This window comes from Arachis duranensis, chromosome 1, assembly GCF_000817695.3.
Source record: "Arachis duranensis cultivar V14167 chromosome 1, aradu.V14167.gnm2.J7QH, whole genome shotgun sequence".
In the NCBI taxonomy this organism is placed as follows: Eukaryota; Viridiplantae; Streptophyta; class Magnoliopsida; order Fabales; family Fabaceae; genus Arachis; species Arachis duranensis.
Genome location: NC_029772.3, coordinates 99,777,677 through 99,799,260, shown reverse-complemented (window position 1 = coordinate 99,799,260; position 21,584 = coordinate 99,777,677). Strand labels below are relative to the sequence as shown.

The window sequence follows — 21,584 nt, the reverse complement described above, 5'->3', positions numbered from 1 at the left end:
GGTAGGTTATTTATGGCAAGAGGGAGGGGGGTTTTAGTCCCATTCATAATTTTGTTTTGCCACCTGCCACTGTAACATGACACGTTAGATAACAATAGACATGTCACACGGGTAGGCTATTATATGTACATTTCTTTGCATAGATGAAAGTTTGGATGAAATATCAGAAAAATTAAGGTGTGCGTCGTCCTTCGGATAAAAAGTCAAGGAGCAAAAAGAATATTTACCCTTAATATTAAGATTTAACAAATTCATTATTTGCCAAATTTAAGTTGATGCAACAGAGTAAAATTTTGTTAATGATTTTAACTTTGAGTTAAGATAAGGATAACATAACTTAAAATTGATACTAAGAGAGTAAAAAACTAGTTTACTTTTAGAAATGTTGATATATAACCAAAAGTTTCATAGTTAATATAAAAAATCGATTAATTTTTCTTTTTGTCATTTTGAAAATGGGAGAATAAGAACAAAATTATACATTATCGAGATTTTCTTTTTTCTTCTTCCCTTTAGCTAAAAAATGTAATCACTTGTGCTGAATCTTATCTATGAGTAGTTGGAAATATATTAATGAGGCCTGAGGGAGCGAGACTTGGTAAACTTAATCAACTTGAACCAAGTCAGACATCTGTTGATATTTATATCCGATTATCATTTCTTCAATCTACATATCCAACTAGGATGAGGCCTCATTACCTAATTAAATACCTCCTAATAAGTAATAAAAACTTACATGTTTCATGTTATTGCAAACGGATAGGGACAAATACTATTTTGAATGTATTTCGTCAGCAGTAATAACAAAATATGTATATTTTTATTTCATTGTTACTGTAAATGGAATAAATAATAAATAAAAAATATAAATAATTAAATAAAAATATATTAGTAAATAAATAATTGGTTTTATTTATTTATAAAAATCCAAACAATGAAACGACCAAACTCTTAGTAATTAGATTATTTATAATTTAATTTTAATATATTTAATTATAATATAAAAAGATATTATATGTACTCTAAATTAAATATTTTCATATTAATAGTTAAAAATTATTAGATAATTTGATATATTTAATTAAATTAATATTTAATAATTTTTAATTATTAATTATACATAAAAATAATTGTATATGAAATTTTACCATAAAATAATTATTTTTGCAATTATTATATAAACGATCCTCAAAAAACGAATACGATAAAGTGACGATCAACTATGGTTCGCGTCTTGTGGCAAAATTAAATTTAATGAAAAAAAATATTTAAAAATAAAAAAAGAAAAAGAAAAGCGGGGTCCAAAAAGTAAAAGATTACGGGCACGTAACAATCCGCCATAATGGAAACTGGCAAGCGGGTGTTTCGCCTTTATATTCATTTCATTACAGTTGTTTTAGTTTAACATTTTCTCTTTCTTTTTTAAAAGTTTGATATTATTATCGCTCACAACTACGACACACTTTCCTCCTTCTTCTTCTTCTCGGTGAAGTCAATGCACAATAACTAGTAGAAAAACAAAAACAGAACGCCCCTGTTGCCATATTCAAACCGAATATTCATTCTTTTCTTTGTTTCCATATTTGCCCCTCTTACTTTCTTCCTCTTTCTCTGTTACTTCACAAGTCTAAAGGGTGAGAGGAATTTTTCTCTTTCAAACTATGAAGTTTTAGTCCATGGTTTTGGGTTTTGACCAGTCCATGCACACTCATGTTCCGCGTTTTTTTTTATTCCTTGCGTGCTTTTTCCGTTACTCTTTCTCTCTAAAAAATACGTTGGAATTATCATCACTAATCAGGGTTCAGGACTGGTATTATTGTCTGCAACTCTTGTTTCTCCGTGATAGAGAGTGAGGCTTAGATTAGATTACTGTGTCTCTGTAACTGTAAATGTAAGAAACGGCACTCTTGTTACTTACTCTGTTTATCAAAACCCAGAAATTTCAATTTTTCTTCTGTCAATTAGTTTCTGCATGTTTATCTCCCTCTTCTTTTATTTATTTGTTCTTAAAATATTTTTCTTGCTTGCCCTTTTCTGTGATTGATAATATAATAATATATATATGGATTCAAACATGTGAAGTTGGAATCCCTCAATTACTGTTTTGTTTAATAAGGTGCGGTTATGTTTATGTAAGATACAATAAGTAATTAAGTACTATTAATTTTAGTCATAGTTTCCTTTGAAACTCTTTTCATTACATTTATTGTAAATTCTATAACTTGTGAACTTGGTTTGAAATTAAGTGTTTTCACTTTTTAGTGATTTTATATATTTTGCAAAATTTAAACCATGGTAATTTATGCAGTATTGGTTTGTTTTTTTTAGTTATTGTCTGTTTTCATGCATGAGAGCAAAAACAATAAGGGGTTTCTGTAATGAATGTTCTTAGTTTAGTGATTAGTCTTGTTGATATTGCTTGCAATGATTTAACCACTGATACTGAAATTTACCTCTAGAATAGAGAGGATCATGGGTTGCTTTGGCTTCTGCAAACAAGATGATAGTTATAAACCTTCTGATAACCGATCCTTAATGCCAACAAATTCTACTGGTACACTATTTCCTTCATTTTCCCCCAGGGTCTTTACAATTTCTGTTTCAACATTTTCTGTTATAAAGTTTAATGGCTTATGTGTTCACTGAATTACTTCCTTGCTGCTTTAATTTCATTTGTTCAATGTAGGGAATACCGGTTATAGTACCAGACCAACTGCAGTAACCACTCCTAAGATTATAGAATTCAAACCGATTGCCGTCCCTTCCCTTTCATTAGATGAATTGAAGTCTTTGACAGACAATTTTGGGGCAAAATGTTTCATTGGTGAGGGTGCATATGGGAAAGTGTATCGCGCGACATTGAAAGATGGCCGGGATGTTGTAATTAAGAAGTTAGATTGCAGCAGGCAACCAGACCAAGAATTTCTTGCACAGGTTCAGTTCAATGCAGTTTCAATTTCAATGATCTATAACATAGCAAATTATCAACTTTTTGTATGTTGAGTACCCTTGATTTTGAACTTATGTAGGTCTCGATCGTATCGAGGTTAAAGCATGAAAATGTTGTTGAACTTGTTAGCTATTGTGTTGATGGTCCTCTTCGTGCCCTTGCTTATGAGTATGCTCCTAAAGGATCCCTTCATGATATTCTACATGGTTAGTAATAAGTAATAATAATACCATATTGTTCATAGTTTTATGCATAGCTTGTTATTGTAAAATTAGGACTAATGCTGGTTGATTGGAATCTGTGATCCTTGTGAATGAAACTGGACTAGTCTTTTGTAATGTTTTCTTTACCAAGTGAGTTGAAATTAGATAATAAGTATATCCATTGCTTTCTTCATTGTGGCATCAAGTCTTACTAGAACTGTGGATAATATAGGACGTAAAGGCGTGAAGGGTGCGCAGCCTGGTCCAGTTCTCTCATGGGCTCAAAGAGTCAAAATTGCTGTTGGAGCGGCCAGAGGACTTGAATATCTTCATGAGAAGGCAGAGATTCATATCATCCATCGATACATCAAGTCGAGCAACATAATGCTTTTTGATGATGATGTTGCGAAGATTGCTGATTTTGATTTGTCAAATCAAAACCCGGATGCTGCAGCGCGTCTCCATTCTACCCGTGTTCTAGGCACCTTTGGTTATCATGCTCCAGAGTAAGTTCTTAACACAAATGTTGATTGGACTTTGGTATAATGAGTGTACTTTTTCAGGGAATGAAGAATGTTAAAAAGAAGTTTAAGTTTTTTCAATTAACATGATAGAAAGTAATTGAAACACAGTAAAGATTGGGCAAATGACTAAATCAGTAATATCTATGGATAGTGAAGTGTAGTGAACTTCAACATCTTATTGTACATTTTTTTTTGTGGATGGCAGATATGCAATGACTGGAACACTCACTGCCAAGAGTGATGTGTATAGTTTTGGAGTGATATTGCTGGAGCTGTTAACTGGCCGTAAACCTGTTGATCACACGCTGCCTCGAGGACAGCAAAGCCTTGTGACATGGGTACTGATACTTACTGGGTTTTTTTTCTGTTAAAATTTTGGTGTGTCTTAAACACCTTAAATTGATTTAATTTTTGAGGTTTTAACATTATGATTTTTGTTTGCTGGGTTATATTAGGCAACACCAAGGCTTAGTGAAGATAAGGTGAAGCAGTGTGTTGATGTTAGATTAAAGGGAGACTACCCTCCAAAGGCAGTTGCAAAGGTACATAATTAGATTATTCCAAAACACTCTTATTCCTGAAGTTTAGAATGAAATACATGTTGTTTTAACCCTTCCTTTTCCCACCTTTGGCAAGCACATTTTGTTTAGGAGAATTGTTATGTCTCACTAATTTGTTTTATATGTTTGTTCTTAAAGTTGGCTGCTGTTGCTGCGTTGTGTGTCCAATATGAAGCTGAGTTCCGGCCAAACATGAGCATTGTAGTGAAAGCTCTACAACCACTACTCAATACCCGTTCCGGTCAACCAAAGGAATCAGCACACAAGATGTAAATTCTCAGAAGCCCCTTCATTCCTTCTTGCAAACTGCAGCAGAATGCCTTCCATTGAGTGTCAATAATCAGTGTCTCAAAGGCATACTAGATATAGTCTTGATATTTTTGTTTGTGTGATTGTATTGGTAACTCGGCAACTAGTTTAGTTTTGCTGTTTTTGAATGACACAATGGAACCTACCTACTGTTTTGTTGTGCAGATTCTACAATCTACTTCTATATATATAAGGTAAACATGGATTATTTTGTTAGAATTTTCTTGTGTGAATACGGTGAGACCAGATCTGTTAATCGTGTTTGAAGAAAGATTGGCAGAAAGGTTCAGTGGGTTTGTGGTGTGCATGTGTGGCTTTGAACTACTTAAGAAGTCTCACATCTGCGGCGCAAAAGAGGAAAGAGGGAAGGCTTTAGTATAAAATAAAGAAATGAAGAGGTAACTAGGCATACCTTTCTCGGCCTTTTGGCTAAGATCAAGTGTAGTATCTGTTCTTATCAGTTTAATATCTGATATGTGGGCCATTGGCCCACACGATATTAAATTTATTTTTTGAGGGGGTTGGGCCACTACAGTAGCTTGCTACTGGGTCCATCGAGCGTCGCTTAGGCCTTCCACTATTGCCTGGGCCTGGCGCATCCCACCAATTTAGTTTAAACATTTCTTAATTAACGAAAAAAATAGAGCACTTAATTAAATGATTTATGCCTAATATTTATATTTAGGGTAGTTTACCAAAATAAATTATTTGGGTTTTAATTTCACCATTCTTTAAAATGGATGTCAAAATAAATTTTTTCCATAAATTGTCTGAAAACCGTAAAACAGCGGGAAGCCAAAATGCTCCCAAAATGCACATAATTCACGGTTGGAATTTGAGAGAGAAAAAAAGACGGGAAGCTGGGAAGACAAAATGCACATAATTTACGGTTGGGATTTTAGAGAGAGAGAGACAATTTCTAGATTTCTAGAGAGGGAGAGGAAAGTGTGGGTTGCTCGAGTTTGATGGGGCTTACATGTCGCGGCCTTGGACGCACTCCAACGTTACCGTGTCGGCACTCGAACTTACTCAACCTCTTGAGCTAAGACCAAGTCAGCCTAACCCTCAATACTTAGCAAGAAAGCTAAGAATACAAGAGAAGAGAACACAAGAGAAAGGAAGTTTTGGTGGAAGAACACTTTATTGCTCAAGTGTGGTTACAAATGATTCACACACCCCAAACTCTAACTCTCACCCCTATTTATAGCCATCCACCTCCTCAATGGATGGTTAGGATTAAATCTAATCAACGGTCCAGATTAATCATCCAGAACCTTCTTTACAAATATCTATCCTACCACAACTCTAAATGTTTCTAGATTATTCCATACCACTCTTTATACTTCTATATACATCTATACTCTTCTAGAATACTCTATGACCTTCCAGAGTCTTCTAGAACCTTCTAGAGTATTCCGGAACCTTCTAGGACATTCTAGAACGTTCCGGAACCATCTAGAGTATTCTCAAACACTCCAGAAAACTATACAAACACTGTTAAATCTAACCTTCTAAAATTTTCTGTGACATTCTCCCCCACCTAATGCGCAGACGTCTTCGTCGCGTTCTGTTCATGATAGTGCTCTAGGTGTTCTTGGAATTGCCACAGATCTTCGCGAGTTTCCCAGCTAGCTTTGGTTATCGGGAGCGCTTTCCACTTGATCAAGTATTGGATACTTGGTGGCACCCCTCTTCGTCGCACGATGCGATTAGCTAAGATCTCTTCGATTTCTTTATCAAATGATCTAATTACCACAGGCGGAGCGCGACTTGAGTCACCTCTACTCGGTTCGTCTTGGTCTCCATGATATGGTTTAAGCATACTCACATGGAAGACCGGGTGAATCTTCATAGAGGGAGGAAGTTGTACTTTGTAAGCAACCTCCCCAACACGTCCAATGATCTCAAATGGCCCTTCATATTTGCGGATTAAGCCCTTATGAACCTTGCGAAAGGCTTTGAATTGTTGTGGAAGAAGTTTGATCATTACCTTGTCTCCCACTTGATAGCTTGCATGCCTCCTCTTCTTATCTGCCCATTTCTTCATCCTCTTGGCAGCTTTGTCGAGGTAAGAACGAGTGACATCTGCTTGTTCTTCCCATGACTTAATCATATGATAAGCCACAGGGCTCTTCCCTGAGTAAGAGGAAGAAAGAGAGTGAGGTGTAAGCGGCTGTTGTCCAGTCACAATCTCGAATGGGCTCTTCCCTGTAGACTCACTCCTTTACAGATTGTATGAGAATTGAGCAATGTTTAGGAGTTTTGTCCAATCCTTCTGATTAGCGCTTACAAAATGCCTTAAGTAACACTCAAGTAAGGCATTCACTCTCTCAGTCTGCCCATCGGTTTGAGGATGGAAGCTTGTTGAGAAATGAAGCTCCGACCCAAGGAGTTTGAACAGCTCTGTCCATAGTCGTCCTGTGAAGCGTGGATCTCGATCACTAATGATGCTCTTAGGCAATCCCCAGTACTTCACCACATTCTTGAAGAATAGTCGTGCTGTTTCCCCTGCAGTGCAGTCAGTAGGGGCAGGTATAAAGGTGGCATACTTTGAAAATCGATCCACTACCACGAGAATAGATCCGAACCCCTCGGACTTCGGTAAGGCAGAGATGAAATCTAGAGAGACACTTTCCCACGGTCGCTCTGATGGAGGCAAAGGTTCCAACAACCCGCTTGGTGTCTTGTTTTCAATCTTATCTTATTGGCACACAAGACAAGTCTTCACATAGCTCTCCACTTCATCTCTCATTTGAGGCCAATAATAAGAAGATTCAATGAGTGCCAAGGTCCGTCGCTGACCTTGGTGACCAGCCCACTTAGTGTCGTGGCATTCTCTCACTAATTTTCTTCTTAGATTTTCCCATTTAGGGACGTATAGTCTTCTCCCTTTAGTGTATAGAAGGTCATTTTCTAGTCAAAATCTTTTGGTCTTACCTTCTCTAGCCAACTCCACCAACTTCTTGGCTAATGGATCGTGATGCAACCCTTCCTTGATGGTGTGCACAATATCTCCTTCAACCATAGAAATGACCGCCAACTCAGCCTTGCGACTCAGCGCATCTGCTACCACATTAGTCTTGCCTGACTTGTATTCGAAATCGAAATCAAACTCAGCCAAGAAGTCTTGCCACCTAGCTTGTTTGGGGCTTAACTTCTTTTGAGTTTGGAAGTAGCTTGTAGCCACATTGTCTGTCTTGACGATGAAGTGTGAACCAAGCAAATAGTGACGCCAAGTTCTCAGACAATGCACCACCGCGGTCATCTCCTTCTCTTGGACAGTGTATCGCCTCTCTGTATCATTCAACTTGCGACTCTCAAAGGCAATAGGATGTCCTTCTTGCATCAGAACTCCTCCAATAGCATAGTCAGAAGCATCAGCGTGGACTTCAAACACCTTTGAGTAGTCGGATAGTGCTAGTACTGATCCTTCTATGATAGCAGCCTTCAACTCATCAAAAGCCTTTTGACACTCCTTTGACCATTCCCAAGAGTGGTTCTTCTTGAGAAGATCAGTTAATGGTGCAGCCTTGGCGGAGTATCCCTTGATAAACCTCCGATAGTAATTAGCCAACCCAAGGAATGACCTCAATTCAGATACCTTGTTTGGAGGTTCCCACTCTTTGATAGCCTTCACTTTTCCTTGATCCATGCAGAGAGTTCCATCTTTAATGATGTGTCCCAAGAAGTGGACTTCGTCCCTTGCAAAGGAACACTTTTCCTTCTTCACATATAGGTTATTCTCTCGCAAGATCTTGTTAAGTGCTCGATAATCGATGCATAGTCTCAATGAACCATCATGCTTCTTTTGGAACAAGACTGGTGCGCCATAAGGTGCCTTCGACGGACGGATGAACCCAGCATCTAGCAAATCCTTGAGTTGCTTCTTCAACTCATCGAGTTCTGGCGGTGCCATCCTATAAGGTGTTGAGGCGGGCGGCTTTGCTCCTAACTCCAATTCAATCTTGTGGTCCACCTTCCTCCTAGGTGGTAGTTGCTTTGGCAATTCGGGGGTATCACATCCTTATTTTCTTCAAGGACTTTCTAAGGCATCACATCCTTATTTTCTTCAAGGACTTCCTTGATTTTGGGAGGAATGTATTCTCTTTCGGATGTTGACTCCTCTTGTAATAGAGCCAAATATGTAGTCTCTTCCTTCTTGAACCCTTTCTTGAGTTGCATGGCAGACAGTATCAGTGGTCCGCCAACTTTAGAGACTGTAGGGATCATGCATGGAAACCCTTTCTCCATGACGCATACTGCGTCGTAGTATGGCATAGGTATTATATTTGCTTTCCTTTGCAAATCGAGTCCGATGACTATTTTAAAATCGTCCATGGGTGCTACTGAGAAATCCACAAGGCCCTTCCAAGAACCAAGAGTCATCTCAACCCCTTTTGCTACTCCCTTAAGGGGTTCACCCTTGGTATTCACAGGTTTGAACCAACCATTCTTTTCGGTGATCTTCAACCCAAGTCTCTTTGCTTCATCAGGCGTGATGAAGTTGTGTGTAGCACCAGTGTCGATCATAGCCATGACAGGTTTTCATTGATAAAGGCTTTGACATAAATAAAGCCTTTCTTTTCTGCAGTGCTTGCCTCTTTGGCCTTCACAGTATTTATGTGTTGGATAGATCCAACACACTCAGTTACTTATTTATGTGTTGGATAGATCCAACACACTCAGTTACTTGAGTTTGAGCTTATCGTTCCTCAGCGATAGATGCCAAAGTCCCTAGCTTGGGACAATCCTTCATTTGGTGTGGTCCCTTGCACACGAAGCATCCTCCTTTGGGCACGAAAGCCTTCTTCTTTTCCTCGTACTCTTTCTTTGAAGAGTATGTTCCTTCCTTCTTGATTGAGAAACTCTTCCCCTTGTCTCCCCCACCTTTAGCAAAACTAGGCTTGGAGGAAGACTTGGGTTTAGAGTCTCCCCTATGATACTCAGTGAGTGATTCGGCCACCACGATGGCCTCATCGACATCCTTAACATTCCTTCTTTGTAGTTCTTGCTTTGCCCAAGGTTGGAGTCCATCAATGAAGAAGAACAATGCATCCTCTGATGCTAAGTTGGGGATTTGAAGCGTGAGAGTAGTAAACTCCTTTACGTAGTCGCTAATCGTACTCTTGTGCTTCAACTCCCTCAACTTCTTCCTTGCTTCATAAACTACATTCTCAGGGAAGAATTGTCTTTTCACTTCCCTTTTGAAATCTTCCCATGTGGCTATGTTGCAAGTACCCTTTTCCATATCTACGCACTTTCTCCTCCATCACAAAGTAGCATTATCAGCAAGGTAGAGAGCTGCAGTGCGTACCTTTATTGCTTCTTCGACCACCCCTTGGCCTTCGAAGTACCTCTCCATTTGCCATAGGAAGTTCTCCACCTCGCGAGCGCCCCTTACGCCCTTGAACTCCTTTGACTTGGGGAGATCAATCTTTGTCATCTCCCTTATAATGGTTGGTCGAGATTTCGCCTCCTCGAACCAAACTCGAACTTCCTCAAATAACTTTAAGGAATTCTCAAGCTTCTCTTCAATTTGGAGCATGCTTTCTTTGAAAGCATCTAGTTCTCCTAACACGTGAGCCTCGAGGGTCTCCTTATCATGTTCTATCCTTTGGAAACGCTCATCCATAGAGGATAGAACGTTCTCCAACACAGAAACTCTCTCTTCTAGGAAGTTAGAGTCCTTACCTCTAGGCTCACTTGAAGAACGGACCTTCTTGCCTCCCCATTGAGAAGGAATAGCATTCCTTCCCCTTTGAGACTCAATATGCTCCATGGTGATACTAGAAGCCATACCCACAAATCACTTGTGCTCCCTCTCAAACCTTGCTCGGATACCAAATTGTCACGGCCTTGGACACACTCCAACGCTACCGTGCCGGCACTCGGACTTACTCAACCTCTTGAGCTAAGACCAAGTCAGCCTAACCCTCAATACTTAGCAAGAAAGCTAAGAATACAAGAGAACACAAGAGAAAGGAAGTTTTGGTGGAAGAACACTTTATTGCTCAAGTGTGGTTACAAATGATTCACACACCCCCAAACTCTAACTCTCACCCCTATTTATAGCCATCCACCTCCTCAATGGATGGTTAGGATTAAATCTAATCAACGGTCCAGATTAATCATCCAGAACCTTCTTTACAAATATCTATCCTACCACAACTCTCTAAATGTTTCTAGATTATTCCATACCACTCTTTATACTTCTATATACATCTATACTCTTCTAGAATACTCTATGACCTTCCAGAGTCTTCTAGAACTATCTAGAGTATTCCGAAACCTTCTAGGACATTCTAGAACGTTCCGGAACCATCTAGAGTATTCTCAAACACTCCAGAAAACTATACAAATACTGTTAAATCTAACCTTCTAAAATTTTCTGTGACATACATGTGGCATTGCTCATGTTGCCAGCATAATTTGTTTAATTTTAGTTATTGTATTTCATATATTTTTGTAAGACTTTAAAATTTAGATTTAAATTTTAAAATTATAAGTTTAGTATTTAATTATTTTAAATTAAAGTCTTGAGTTATTTATGTAAGTTTTATCGAATTTTGTGATTAGAACATAGGAATTGTATTTTATTTTTTAAAATTTTAAAATTAGTGTAATTTACATAAATAAATTGTTTGTCCTTTAAATTTACGCAATTACATTCTTTTAAATATGAAACAAATACATTGTTTTATATATTTATAGAAACTGTAGTTTACGTAAACACATAAACTACTGTAACTATTAGGGCTGTCGCTGTTTATTGATGTTTGAGTAGTGGTTTACGTGGAGAGTGAATGTCTATATAAACCGTTATTTTAATCCAGTGTTCATACATATCTTAATATATTTTTATCTAATTCTAATCATTATTATTCTTATCATTTTACTTTAAATTATATTCATTAATATTAATTAAGAATATTATTACCATTTAAAGTTTATTTCTAACAAATAATATTACTATTCAAAATCTAATAATAAACAACAATAATTCTTTTATTTCTAATCTAACATAAAAATTTTTAAATTATTATAATAAAAATTAACACAAAATACTTATTTAATTATGTAATATGTTAAAATTTTCTTTAATCATTCAAATTAGAAGATTCATAATTAAACTTAATAATAAACATAAAAAAATTTAGGATAATTCACTTCTATGAACCAAATGAAACCAAAATTACTTGAATTCCCTAAATGTAAAAATCTTACCTGCATGTCTCGATCTATACATTTATGTAGATTCGAATTACGCTTATTAGTAGTAAATTGAATCTGATAGATTCGAATTACTTTATTTAAGGTTTAAACGTAAATCGAATTCAATGAATTCGAATTAGGTCAAACACTAATAAATCGAATTCATGAGTATCGATTTATATGCACACTAGTTAATTGAATCAAATAGTTTCGATTTAGCCTCACTGTGAATTCGATTTACACATGATATTGGTCAATGATAAATCGGCCCAATTAGCATCGATTTACTATGAATTTTTTATACTTTTGAGTTTTTATGCATAAGAAAAAAGAATGATATTAACAAAAAAATATTTATGCATGAAGAAAAATATTATATATAAAATGTTATATATAATATTTATAGGAAAATTTACGCCAATAAAACAATTGGAAAGAAACTTTACCAGATTACAACATTACAAAACAGCAGACGCAATTGCAACTTTTTTATTTGTATGTAATCTGTGACACCCTTGCGCGAATTCCATTAACACGTAAACCGCTACACCTTGTTGGTCTAATACAAGGCGAAATTGAATCATTCTTTGTTCCTTTCCATCAGATGTGGGTAAGTAAGTGGCCCACCTGAATGACAATAATATCACATCAACGTGTAATTTCAGATATAGAACGTTAATAACTTATAACGAAGAATGAAAGACTAAGTGTATTAACGAATACCTGGATGCTAACGAAAAAGAGAACTCGTCAAACCCCTGAGCCTGAGTGTGGAAAACCGTCAAAAGATCCATGACTGTAACAAATATAGGAGTCCAGACAAGTTAGTCACGTTTCTGTTGGCCACCCGACACATGCATCGTATAGCTATGCCAACACAGTTGACCCCAGTTAAAGCTACCCATGTCGTTAAGTCTTGCCACAAATGACAACCATCGAATGTGGACACGATTCCCACTCTTGTCCCCAAACAGTTGAGTCGACAGAAGCATCATAATATATGCACGTGCATATATGCGCACAGTCTCCTCAAAAGCATCATCTGGTAACACCCTGATGCTTCACCTTCTCCGGTGGTGCAAGCTCACTAAATAACTCCTGGAACCACTCCCACGCCGGCCTGCTCCCCTCGATATTCACCCAGAAAACAGGCTGTCCATCTACGGACAGCCCCAACTGATATGCCACATCTTGGAGCGTGATAATGCACTCTCCGAATGGTATATGAAAAGTGTCGGTCTCGAGCCGCCACTTCTCAATAAATGCACTGATCAGAGGCTCATCCAACCAAAATCAATGCGCGTTCAACCTTACCAAGTGCTACAGTCCAGCCCTCTCCAAATAGAGTATGATCCTATCATGTAACGGCATATTCTGTTACCTGCGAATGCTATAAACACACCGACTTGGCTGCATATTGTGACAAAAATAAAGAATATCTGATTAAATTCTAACACCTATTTAAGATAATATAAATTAATTGCACTAACAATGTTATTATGTAAATTTAAAATATATTAAAGTATTTTGATATAATAATAGACATAAAAATTAATTAAAAAATAACAAAAAGGAAGCAACTAAATAAAATTAAAAAAAAATAACATTATTATCAATAATATTAAAGTATTTTTATACGATTATAAACGTTAAAATTAATCCTAAAAAAATAAATGAAAAAAGTCTAAATTAAATAAAAAATACAAATAATATATATGTAGAGAAATTTAAATCCTAATACATAAAAAATAATAATTTTTTTACTATCACTATATTATTAAATTTTACTCTATTACATCTATTATAAAAATATGAGTTTTTAAAATTTATTGGAGGACCAAGGCTGCTACTTGTCTTCCCCTCCCGCCCCCTTTTTCAGTCCATCCCTGCTAACAACAACAAGTCAAATTCTACATTTTAAATTTCAATCTTTATTTTTAAATATCTAATTTCAATCTCTACAATTATTTTTAAATTTTAAATTTTAATTTTCAAACCTTAAACTAAACTAAGGTTCTGTTTTTCATTTAATCTATAAGTTCCTTAATACTAAATACATATATGAATATTAACCAAACTAAAGAGAATAAAGCAACGTACCTCTTTATTGATGTCGTCCTCTACGTGAGCAACGCCGTTGAGTCGGTACAAGTGTCTTTCGTTTGCCATGGTCCCATTTAAAGAGATTGTTCCGAACAAACTCAAAGGAAATCCAACTAATCCTCTCTAACTTCTCACTACTTTCTCTCTCTATCTCACTTCCAAAACTCCTCAAATGAAATCTGCTATAGCATCATGCGATTTTTATAGTGAGTCAATTTTTTCATAAACCGCTACAGGGTCTCGCGGATTACCCTTACAGCTTATCTCTTCATATAAATCGCTATAACAGTTGTTTCAGGCTCTGAACGTAAATCACGAAAGGGTGTAGCGGTTAACGTGTTAATGAAATCCGCGTCAGAGTGTCGCAGTTTACATATAAATAGAAAAGTTGCAATTGCGTCTGCTATTTTGTAATGTTGTAATTTGGTAAGCATTTTTTCAAATTGTTTTATTTGCATAAATTGTCCATATTTATATATAATATTTTTATTTTATATCAATTTTATATTTATAGTTTTTCTACTTTATAAAAAGTAGTGATAATAAGTAAAAATAGTGTCATTTATATAAGTACTCAAAATAAAAAAATTAAATTGGAAGCAAAATTTAATAGTGTCATTTATACACAATTTCATAAGTATTTAATTTTTGATGTATATATAATATTTTTACTAAAAATATGAGTACTAATAGTACAAGAATATAAAAAATCTCTAAAATAAAGAGTGCACAAAATACCAAAAATTTATAATAATAAAAACTCAAAAGTATTAAAAATTAAAAAAAAAATTTCATAGCAAATCGATGCTAATGGAATCGATTTACTATTGACGATTACCATGTATAAATCGAAGCTATTTGATTCGATTTACTGGTGTTTGGTGTTTGGTCTAATTTGAATTCATTGAATTCGATTTACGTTTTGAACCCGAATCCATTAGATTCGATTTACTACTAACAAGTCTAATTCCAATTTATTGAATTCAATTTATATAAGTTTATAGATCGAGACATTCAGGCAAGTGTTTTTGCATTTGGGAGATTTAGATAATTTTGATTTCCATTTGATTTATAGGGGCGAATTACCAAACAATTTACATATGACTATATTTTCAATTAAAAGGTTAAAATTATTATTTTTGGACAAAAAATATTTATTTCCAAAAACGTCCTAATATCAAATAATTTCAACAAAAAATATCCCTGCTATTATTATTTATATTTTGAATTTACAAAAATACTTCTAATTAAAAATTTACTAAAATACCCTTAACAAAAAATATGTTTAATTAAAATTATTATCGATTTTAATTTTTTTTTAAAATTTACTAAAATACTCCTAATAACAAATATCTTTAATTAAAATTAACATTATCACAATTAAATTTATTAAAAAAGCTTTATTATTATCCAAATGAAAATTACAAAAAATCTCAAAAGTAAAAAATTACTAGCACTAATAAACATACATGCACAATTCTCGTACAAGAACACAAACACATCAACAAAATAAAATCAATGTCACAATAGACAGCCTCACACGTAGAAAAATGATCACAATTATCGAGCGTGATATTTTCTCCTCTATTAGTTCCACATTTTTTGTGCAAGTTGATTCCTCCATCTGCCCCAAGCATCACTTGTCTCATCGTCTCATCATCTACTTCGAGCATATTTTAATCTTGGTTTAATTATTCTGTCAGTCCCTATAGTTTCGCGAAATTTTTAATTAGGTTCCTATACTTTTTTTACTTTTAATTGAATCCTTGCACCAAATTTTTTTTAATTGAGTCTCTACACTTTTTTTTCCTTTTATTTGAGTTCCTACATCAATTTTTTTTAGTTGGATCCCTATACAATTAAGCCAATTACTACCAAGAGAGACCTAATTGAAAAAAAAATTGGTGCATGGACTCAATTAAAAGGAAAAAAAGTACATGGACCTAATTGAAAATTTTGCGAAATTATAGGGACCAACAGAGTAATTAAACCTTTAATCTTCTATCTCAATAATAGGATCCATAACCATCACTCTTCTAATGTGATTATGTAAAAGGCAACAAACAGTTATAATTCTTCCTTGAGTCTTAATAGGATAAATGGTATTTTTCTTAAAATTTTTCATCTTACTTTCAATACTCCAAATGCCCTTTTAATGACATTTTTAGCTTGTGAGTGTTTCATATTAAAAATTTTTTGAGTAGTACTGGGTTGATTATGTGGTTAAACTCACTCAAATGATATTTTTATCCTCTATAAAGTGCCAAAAATCCTTCACAATTTATGTATCCAGAATCACATAAGTAGTAATGACCTAGTGTGACGTATAAAATTAAACAAATTAATAAAAGATCAAATTGTTACTTTGATAACATACTAAAGTCTCAATAAAATACCTTAGGGAACACTAAATCCATTGCAAAATAGTGCGTCTCGCAATACCCTAGAATCTGCAGCTGAATCCTCCCAACCTGCCAGTACATAGATAAATTGCATATGGGAAGCAACCACTCCAAGTACATTGGTTGTTATGTCACTTTTTCTGTTCCGATATCTAGGCTTATCAGTCTCAAGGACATTGACTTTGATATGAGTACCATCTAAGGCTCTTAAGCAATTCTAAAATTCAAAACAAAGATCAATTAACTCAATCCTAAAGAACACCAAGCATATGAGGTTTAACAACATTAGCAAGATAAATTACCTTGAAACATTTTCATCGTTCATCTATTCTATCTTGGCTAAATGGTTGAGGTATCTTCAGTAAGAGATTATGACATTTCAAAATAGCAAGCAATATATCATTAAAGCGCCTATTAATTATTTTTGCAGATATCATAAATTGTCTCCTTATTACTCTAATTTTGACGTCATGTGCTATAGTATGTAAAAACATGGCAACCATTACTTTCGCACCCATATTCCTACTTGGTTCTAACCTTTCAATCCCTTTAAGCATGTTACACAATGCATAAAAGGCACATCTATCCATTCTTGTGTTTTTTATACATGCTAGATCGCTAAAATAAATAATTCTATCGACACTAACATCCCTTATTACTAGTCTGCTGTAACTATCATTTCATTTTCTTTTCTTTTTTTCAATTGCAATATAATCAATACATAGCAAATCATCAACAACTTAACCACAAGGCCATTCATTAATTTGAACGTAAAATCCAGCAAGCAATAACTTTCATTTTCTGTTTGAAATCCATTTTGTCAAAAAAAATATTAAAATATTTAGCTAAAACACTTTACTATTTATTTATTCTATATAAAACTTTTTTCATCATTTAAAAAATAAAATCAACACATAATATATATCTGAAGTATAAAATCAGTCACATGGCTGATTATATAATTTACTATGATGATTTTGAAATGACTAAGTTCTATGGATGACAAATATTTAATAAAAGAACCTTATACTAAAGATTACATTAAAAAATTATGAAAAAGATATGATACATAAGATGTTATATAGCTAGTAAACTGAATTTACAATTCTCAACATTAGTTTTTCCTTTTGCAACTAACAGTATATAATACGGTTAATTATGCAGCATCAACATGTTGTCTTATTAGAAGACCAAAAAATATTACTCAAATAAGAACAATGAAATACTTAATTGAATAGTGAAGTTTATAAGTAGTACAATAGGTTTGGAATCCTTAAAAAATCATACGAACAGAATACACAAATAAAATCATTACATAAAAGATTCATCAAAGGAAGATTTAAAAAACAAAAAGAAAACCTTAACTAGTCTTAGTGTGTGTTTTTCATTCATATCTGACAACAATTAACCATGGGAGCAACAACAGGCAAAAGAAATCTATATCATTCATGTATGCATTCAACATTTTCAAATGAAACAACAGGGACAGAGCTAATACAATTACAATGGAGATTATTATGAAGAAGGGCCAAAGGTAGTTACAAATGTGTGGCCTGATGAAGATAGCGGAAGGTATCCTAGGTTTTTAAGATGTCAAAGAGAAATATAGATGAATACCTAGATTTTTAAGATGTCAAGCAATCATAGATACATAAATCTTTCATTAAAATACTGAGGTATCCTTAACCCGAATCTTACATGAAGAAAAAGATTTTGTGTTTGAAAAAGATGAATAAGGTTGCAGATGACAAATTAAACTCTCTCTGGTGGTTTAATGCAAATCAGTCCGATTTTTACTTATCAGTAGCCAATCATAGGAAAATTAGAACCGTAAACATGGTAACCTTGGCAATCACATCAAATCCAAAGCATGAGTTATGAAGAAGCTGATATACCCTCTCTTCCATACAACAATCTATAATGAGATCAACACATTAAAACAGAACAATACTTGTACATTGATACTCAGCGTGAAACACAAACACAAGATACATGAGCATCAAAATTGCTATTTGGATTCAGAAATCAGACCCAAAGAAAAGAGTTCCAAGTTATATGGCTCTTACTGAATCTGCAAAAGCTAAGCTAAACTCTCCAAGATTTGGTAGTGATTTGGTATTAAACAGAAATGGTATAAACAGGAGGCTGTCACTTTCATCTTCACTATAACATGAACAAATATATACGCCATATTCAATTTAGCATGCCATATTTAATTTTCTTTTACTACTTTTGTATTATATAACATGTACAAATATGTGTTATAACACTATATGCACTATAACAATTAAAAAACCATCAATTTATTTGAGAAATAAAATAAACATAGTTCAAACCAGAATTTAACTCAGCAACTAGTTTAGTTTTGCTGTTTTTGAATGACACAATGGAACCTACCTACTGTTTTGTTGTTCAGATTCTACAATCTAATTTTATATATATAGGTAAACATGGATTATTTTGTTAGAATTTTCGTGTGTGAATACGGTGAGACCAGATTTGTTAATCGGGTTTGAAGAAAGATTGGTAGAAAGGTTTAGTCGGTTTGTGGTTGTGGCTTTGAACTACTTAAGAAGTCCCACATCAGCGGCGCACAAGAGGAAAGAGGGAAGGCATTAGTATAAAACAAAGAAATGAATATGTGAGCAAGCATACCTTTCTCGGCCTTTTGGCTAAGATCAAGTGTAGTATCTGTTCTTATCAGTTTAATATCTGATATGTGGGCCATTGGCCCACACGATATTAAATTTGTTTTTTGAGGGGGATGGGCCACTACAGTAGCTTGCTACTTGGCCCATCGAGCGTTGCCTAGGCCTTACACTATTGCCTGGGCCTGGCGCATCCCACCAATTTAGTTCAAAGATTCGTAATTCATCATGCACAACAAAAAAAGATTCTTAATTCATGAAAAAAAAGGTCCATTTAATTAAAAAATAATTTATGCCTAGTAATTTATTCAATTATGGGAATGTTTTAAGTTTCAATGCATTGCCTGGATCGAAATACTTCCTATTCGGCTTGAATTTTGAGAGGGCCGAAATGGGATTGTTGCGGTATACCCATGTATTAAGCCTTAACGAAGTGATTTTCAGCAATTGACTTGTTTAATCTTTGCAGCTATTAAAAGTTTCTGGTTTTTTAATATTTTGATTACCTAACTAAAACAGTAATTAACATTTAACAATGATGTTTTCTGTTCAAGTTTAATGTCGAAGTGCTTCAAAATTTTGGAGAAATCCTTAACGCTATAATTTTTATTAAACACAATCAGTAAAGTTGCGGCAGAATATTAAGAACTAGGACGGCCCAAGTTATATGAGGAAATTTTGGCTACTAATTTCGTAGTTTCTAAAACTATTATTTTGTACACCCTATAAAAAAATAGGGGCACATTCATATCAAAATTTTTTCCTATTATTCATCGTAAGAGGTTAAAAGCTACTATACTAATGACGCGCTTAAATGAATCTCTACCCTCAAATGTTGTTTCCAGCACAGTTCTTCCTTGTTAAGGTACAAGATAACATTATCTTAAATTTATTTTTGTTCAAACCGAGTAAATTTTAAATCTATACCTAACGTCACCACAAAAAGTCAAAGCTATGACAATTACACTTAGCTTAACTACCAATTCCTAACAAAATCCACCTATGAATTCAATAGCATGCCATATATAGTATAATATAAACTTCTAAGTTCTAATTAACATTCATATTGTTTGTTTGAACTATAACATTTGATTCCCAAACAATTTTATTTTAACGTTTCTGTATAACTTATTAATAGTGATAAAATACGAATTTGATTACTTCTGTATAACATAAGCATGATCTTAGTTTAATTAAGCAATCTAATGTGGCCAAGCAATGGTAGCTTCATATATATGTGGACAAAGCAAAAACCTACCAAACAATAAATTGTAGTCCTAATTGGTTGAACAACTGCATTTAGAAACAGACCAATCTGTTCAACTTCCAAGAAGAAGCAACTTCCTTATTAGTTTCTTCCCCATTAGACCTTGTTTATGTAGTACACCTTGTTTGTATATATAATTCAATGGTGTTTTGTTATTGTTATTATGTTCCTTAATTTTATATTAATTACCTTAGCTCATAGAAGAATTTAGCAATTTTCTTTGGAAAAATGGCTACTAGCAGCATCATCTCAACAATGAAGGATCATGAAGGAGTAGAGATAGTTTATGGCACAGAAGAGTGTCATCGCCACTCGATCGAGCTCTTGGAAGAGCTTGGTTTCCCAAAGGGTGTTCTTCCATTGAAGGACCTTGTGGAGTGTGGCAGAGTCAAGGAAACAGGTTTCGTGTGGATGAAGCTAAAGGCGCCATACGAGCATTACTTTGAGAAGACAAACACAAAGGTGAGCTATGCTGCCGAGGTGACCGGATATGTTGAGAAGCTAAAGATGAAGAAGATGAGTGGGATCAAGAGCAAGCAGATGATGATTTGGGTGCCAATATCTGAGATGAGCATGGAGGATCCTAAAGGGAAGAAGATTACATTTAAGACTCCTATGGGGATAGGAAGGTCTTTTCCTGTTACTTCTTTCATGACTCAAGAGGAAGAGGAGAAGTACCTCCTTGAGTTGAAGGAGAACCAGATTAAAGAAATATAATTGAACTAGCTTGAATTATGTGTCATGTTCATGATGATTTATGAATAATTGGCAACTAGATTATGTTGTGGTCTGTTTTTTGTTTGAACTGTTGGATGTGGCATTTACTTATTTCTTGTATAACATATACTTTGTTACAGAAACAAAAGATAAAGAATAAAAAATAAAAAAATCAATGTTTTATGATTTCAATTTTACCAAATGCTAGTATTGATTTGGTTATTGTCTGGGATGCTATGATCAAGTGTTTGATATTATTAGCAACAAAATTGACATGTTTTTGTGGAGTTAATACTCAAATTGGTCGCTGAAATTATACTTGCGCGTCAATCAATTCCCCAAAATTTTGATTTACTCATTTTGGTCCTCCGACTTAACATTTGTGACTCAAATTAGTTCTAACCTTGTTTTCGTCGTCACATAACTATTAACGTGTTGAGATGGTTTGACTGCTATCACGCTGAACTTCTTAAGATGTGTCAATTGAAATCTTTTTACCTCAATTTTCTCCTTACAAAAGCCTTTAAAATCCTAATCCTAATTCCACTTAATAAGGTGCCTATTAAAGAAACTAACAATGGACTTATTCATTCAAGAACTTTGCCAAGAAGACTTTGTTTATGCAATATAAAATTTAGCAGAATCATGTGCAAAAGCCTGAACTGTTGCCGTTGTCATTATTATAGGTT

At 34.4% G+C, this 21,584-nt stretch overlaps 3 protein-coding genes and 2 non-coding genes across 8 annotated transcripts; 4 read left to right on the top strand and 1 right to left on the bottom strand.

The window, feature by feature from the left end:
* The first annotated feature begins 1,421 nt into the window (after positions 1-1,421).
* LOC107470207 (pto-interacting protein 1) lies at positions 1,422-5,153 on the top strand. 4 transcript variants are annotated; one of them, XM_016089603.3, is made up of 8 exons: positions 1,422-1,634; positions 2,465-2,554; positions 2,687-2,934; positions 3,030-3,156; positions 3,386-3,659; positions 3,883-4,015; positions 4,133-4,219; positions 4,376-5,153. In XM_016089603.3, exons 2-8 carry the CDS (start codon positions 2,473-2,475, stop codon positions 4,508-4,510), a joined length of 1,086 nt encoding a protein of 361 aa, XP_015945089.1. In that variant the 5' UTR covers positions 1,422-1,634; positions 2,465-2,472; the 3' UTR covers positions 4,511-5,153. The 4 variants fall into 4 exon arrangements, with proteins under 4 accessions (XP_015945089.1, XP_015945086.1, XP_015945103.1 ...); XM_016089600.3 differs by having other exon boundaries at positions 2,460-2,554; XM_016089617.3 differs by lacking the exon at positions 1,422-1,634 and adding an exon at positions 1,668-1,891.
* LOC127742604 (U2 spliceosomal RNA) lies at positions 4,955-5,150 on the top strand. The gene has a single exon (XR_008003946.1). It is a non-coding gene; the product is annotated as a U2 spliceosomal RNA (small nuclear RNA).
* Positions 5,154-6,086: 933 nt separating the features above from the next.
* Positions 6,087-8,462, bottom strand: LOC107471601 (uncharacterized). Its single transcript, XM_016091098.1, has 3 exons — positions 7,484-8,462; positions 6,844-7,054; positions 6,087-6,768 (listed from the first exon to the last, which is right to left on the bottom strand). Exons 1-3 carry the CDS (start codon positions 8,460-8,462, stop codon positions 6,087-6,089), a joined length of 1,872 nt encoding a protein of 623 aa, XP_015946584.1.
* A 10,452-nt stretch (positions 8,463-18,914) lies between these two features.
* Positions 18,915-19,110, top strand: LOC127742591 (U2 spliceosomal RNA). The gene has a single exon (XR_008003933.1). It is a non-coding gene; the product is annotated as a U2 spliceosomal RNA (small nuclear RNA).
* A 1,185-nt stretch (positions 19,111-20,295) lies between these two features.
* On the top strand, positions 20,296-20,958 carry LOC107472074 (uncharacterized). Its single transcript, XM_016091644.3, has one exon. The coding sequence runs from the start codon at positions 20,407-20,409 to the stop codon at positions 20,893-20,895; it is 489 nt and encodes a 162-aa protein (XP_015947130.1). The 5' UTR covers positions 20,296-20,406; the 3' UTR covers positions 20,896-20,958.
* Positions 20,959-21,584: the final 626 nt, after the last annotated feature.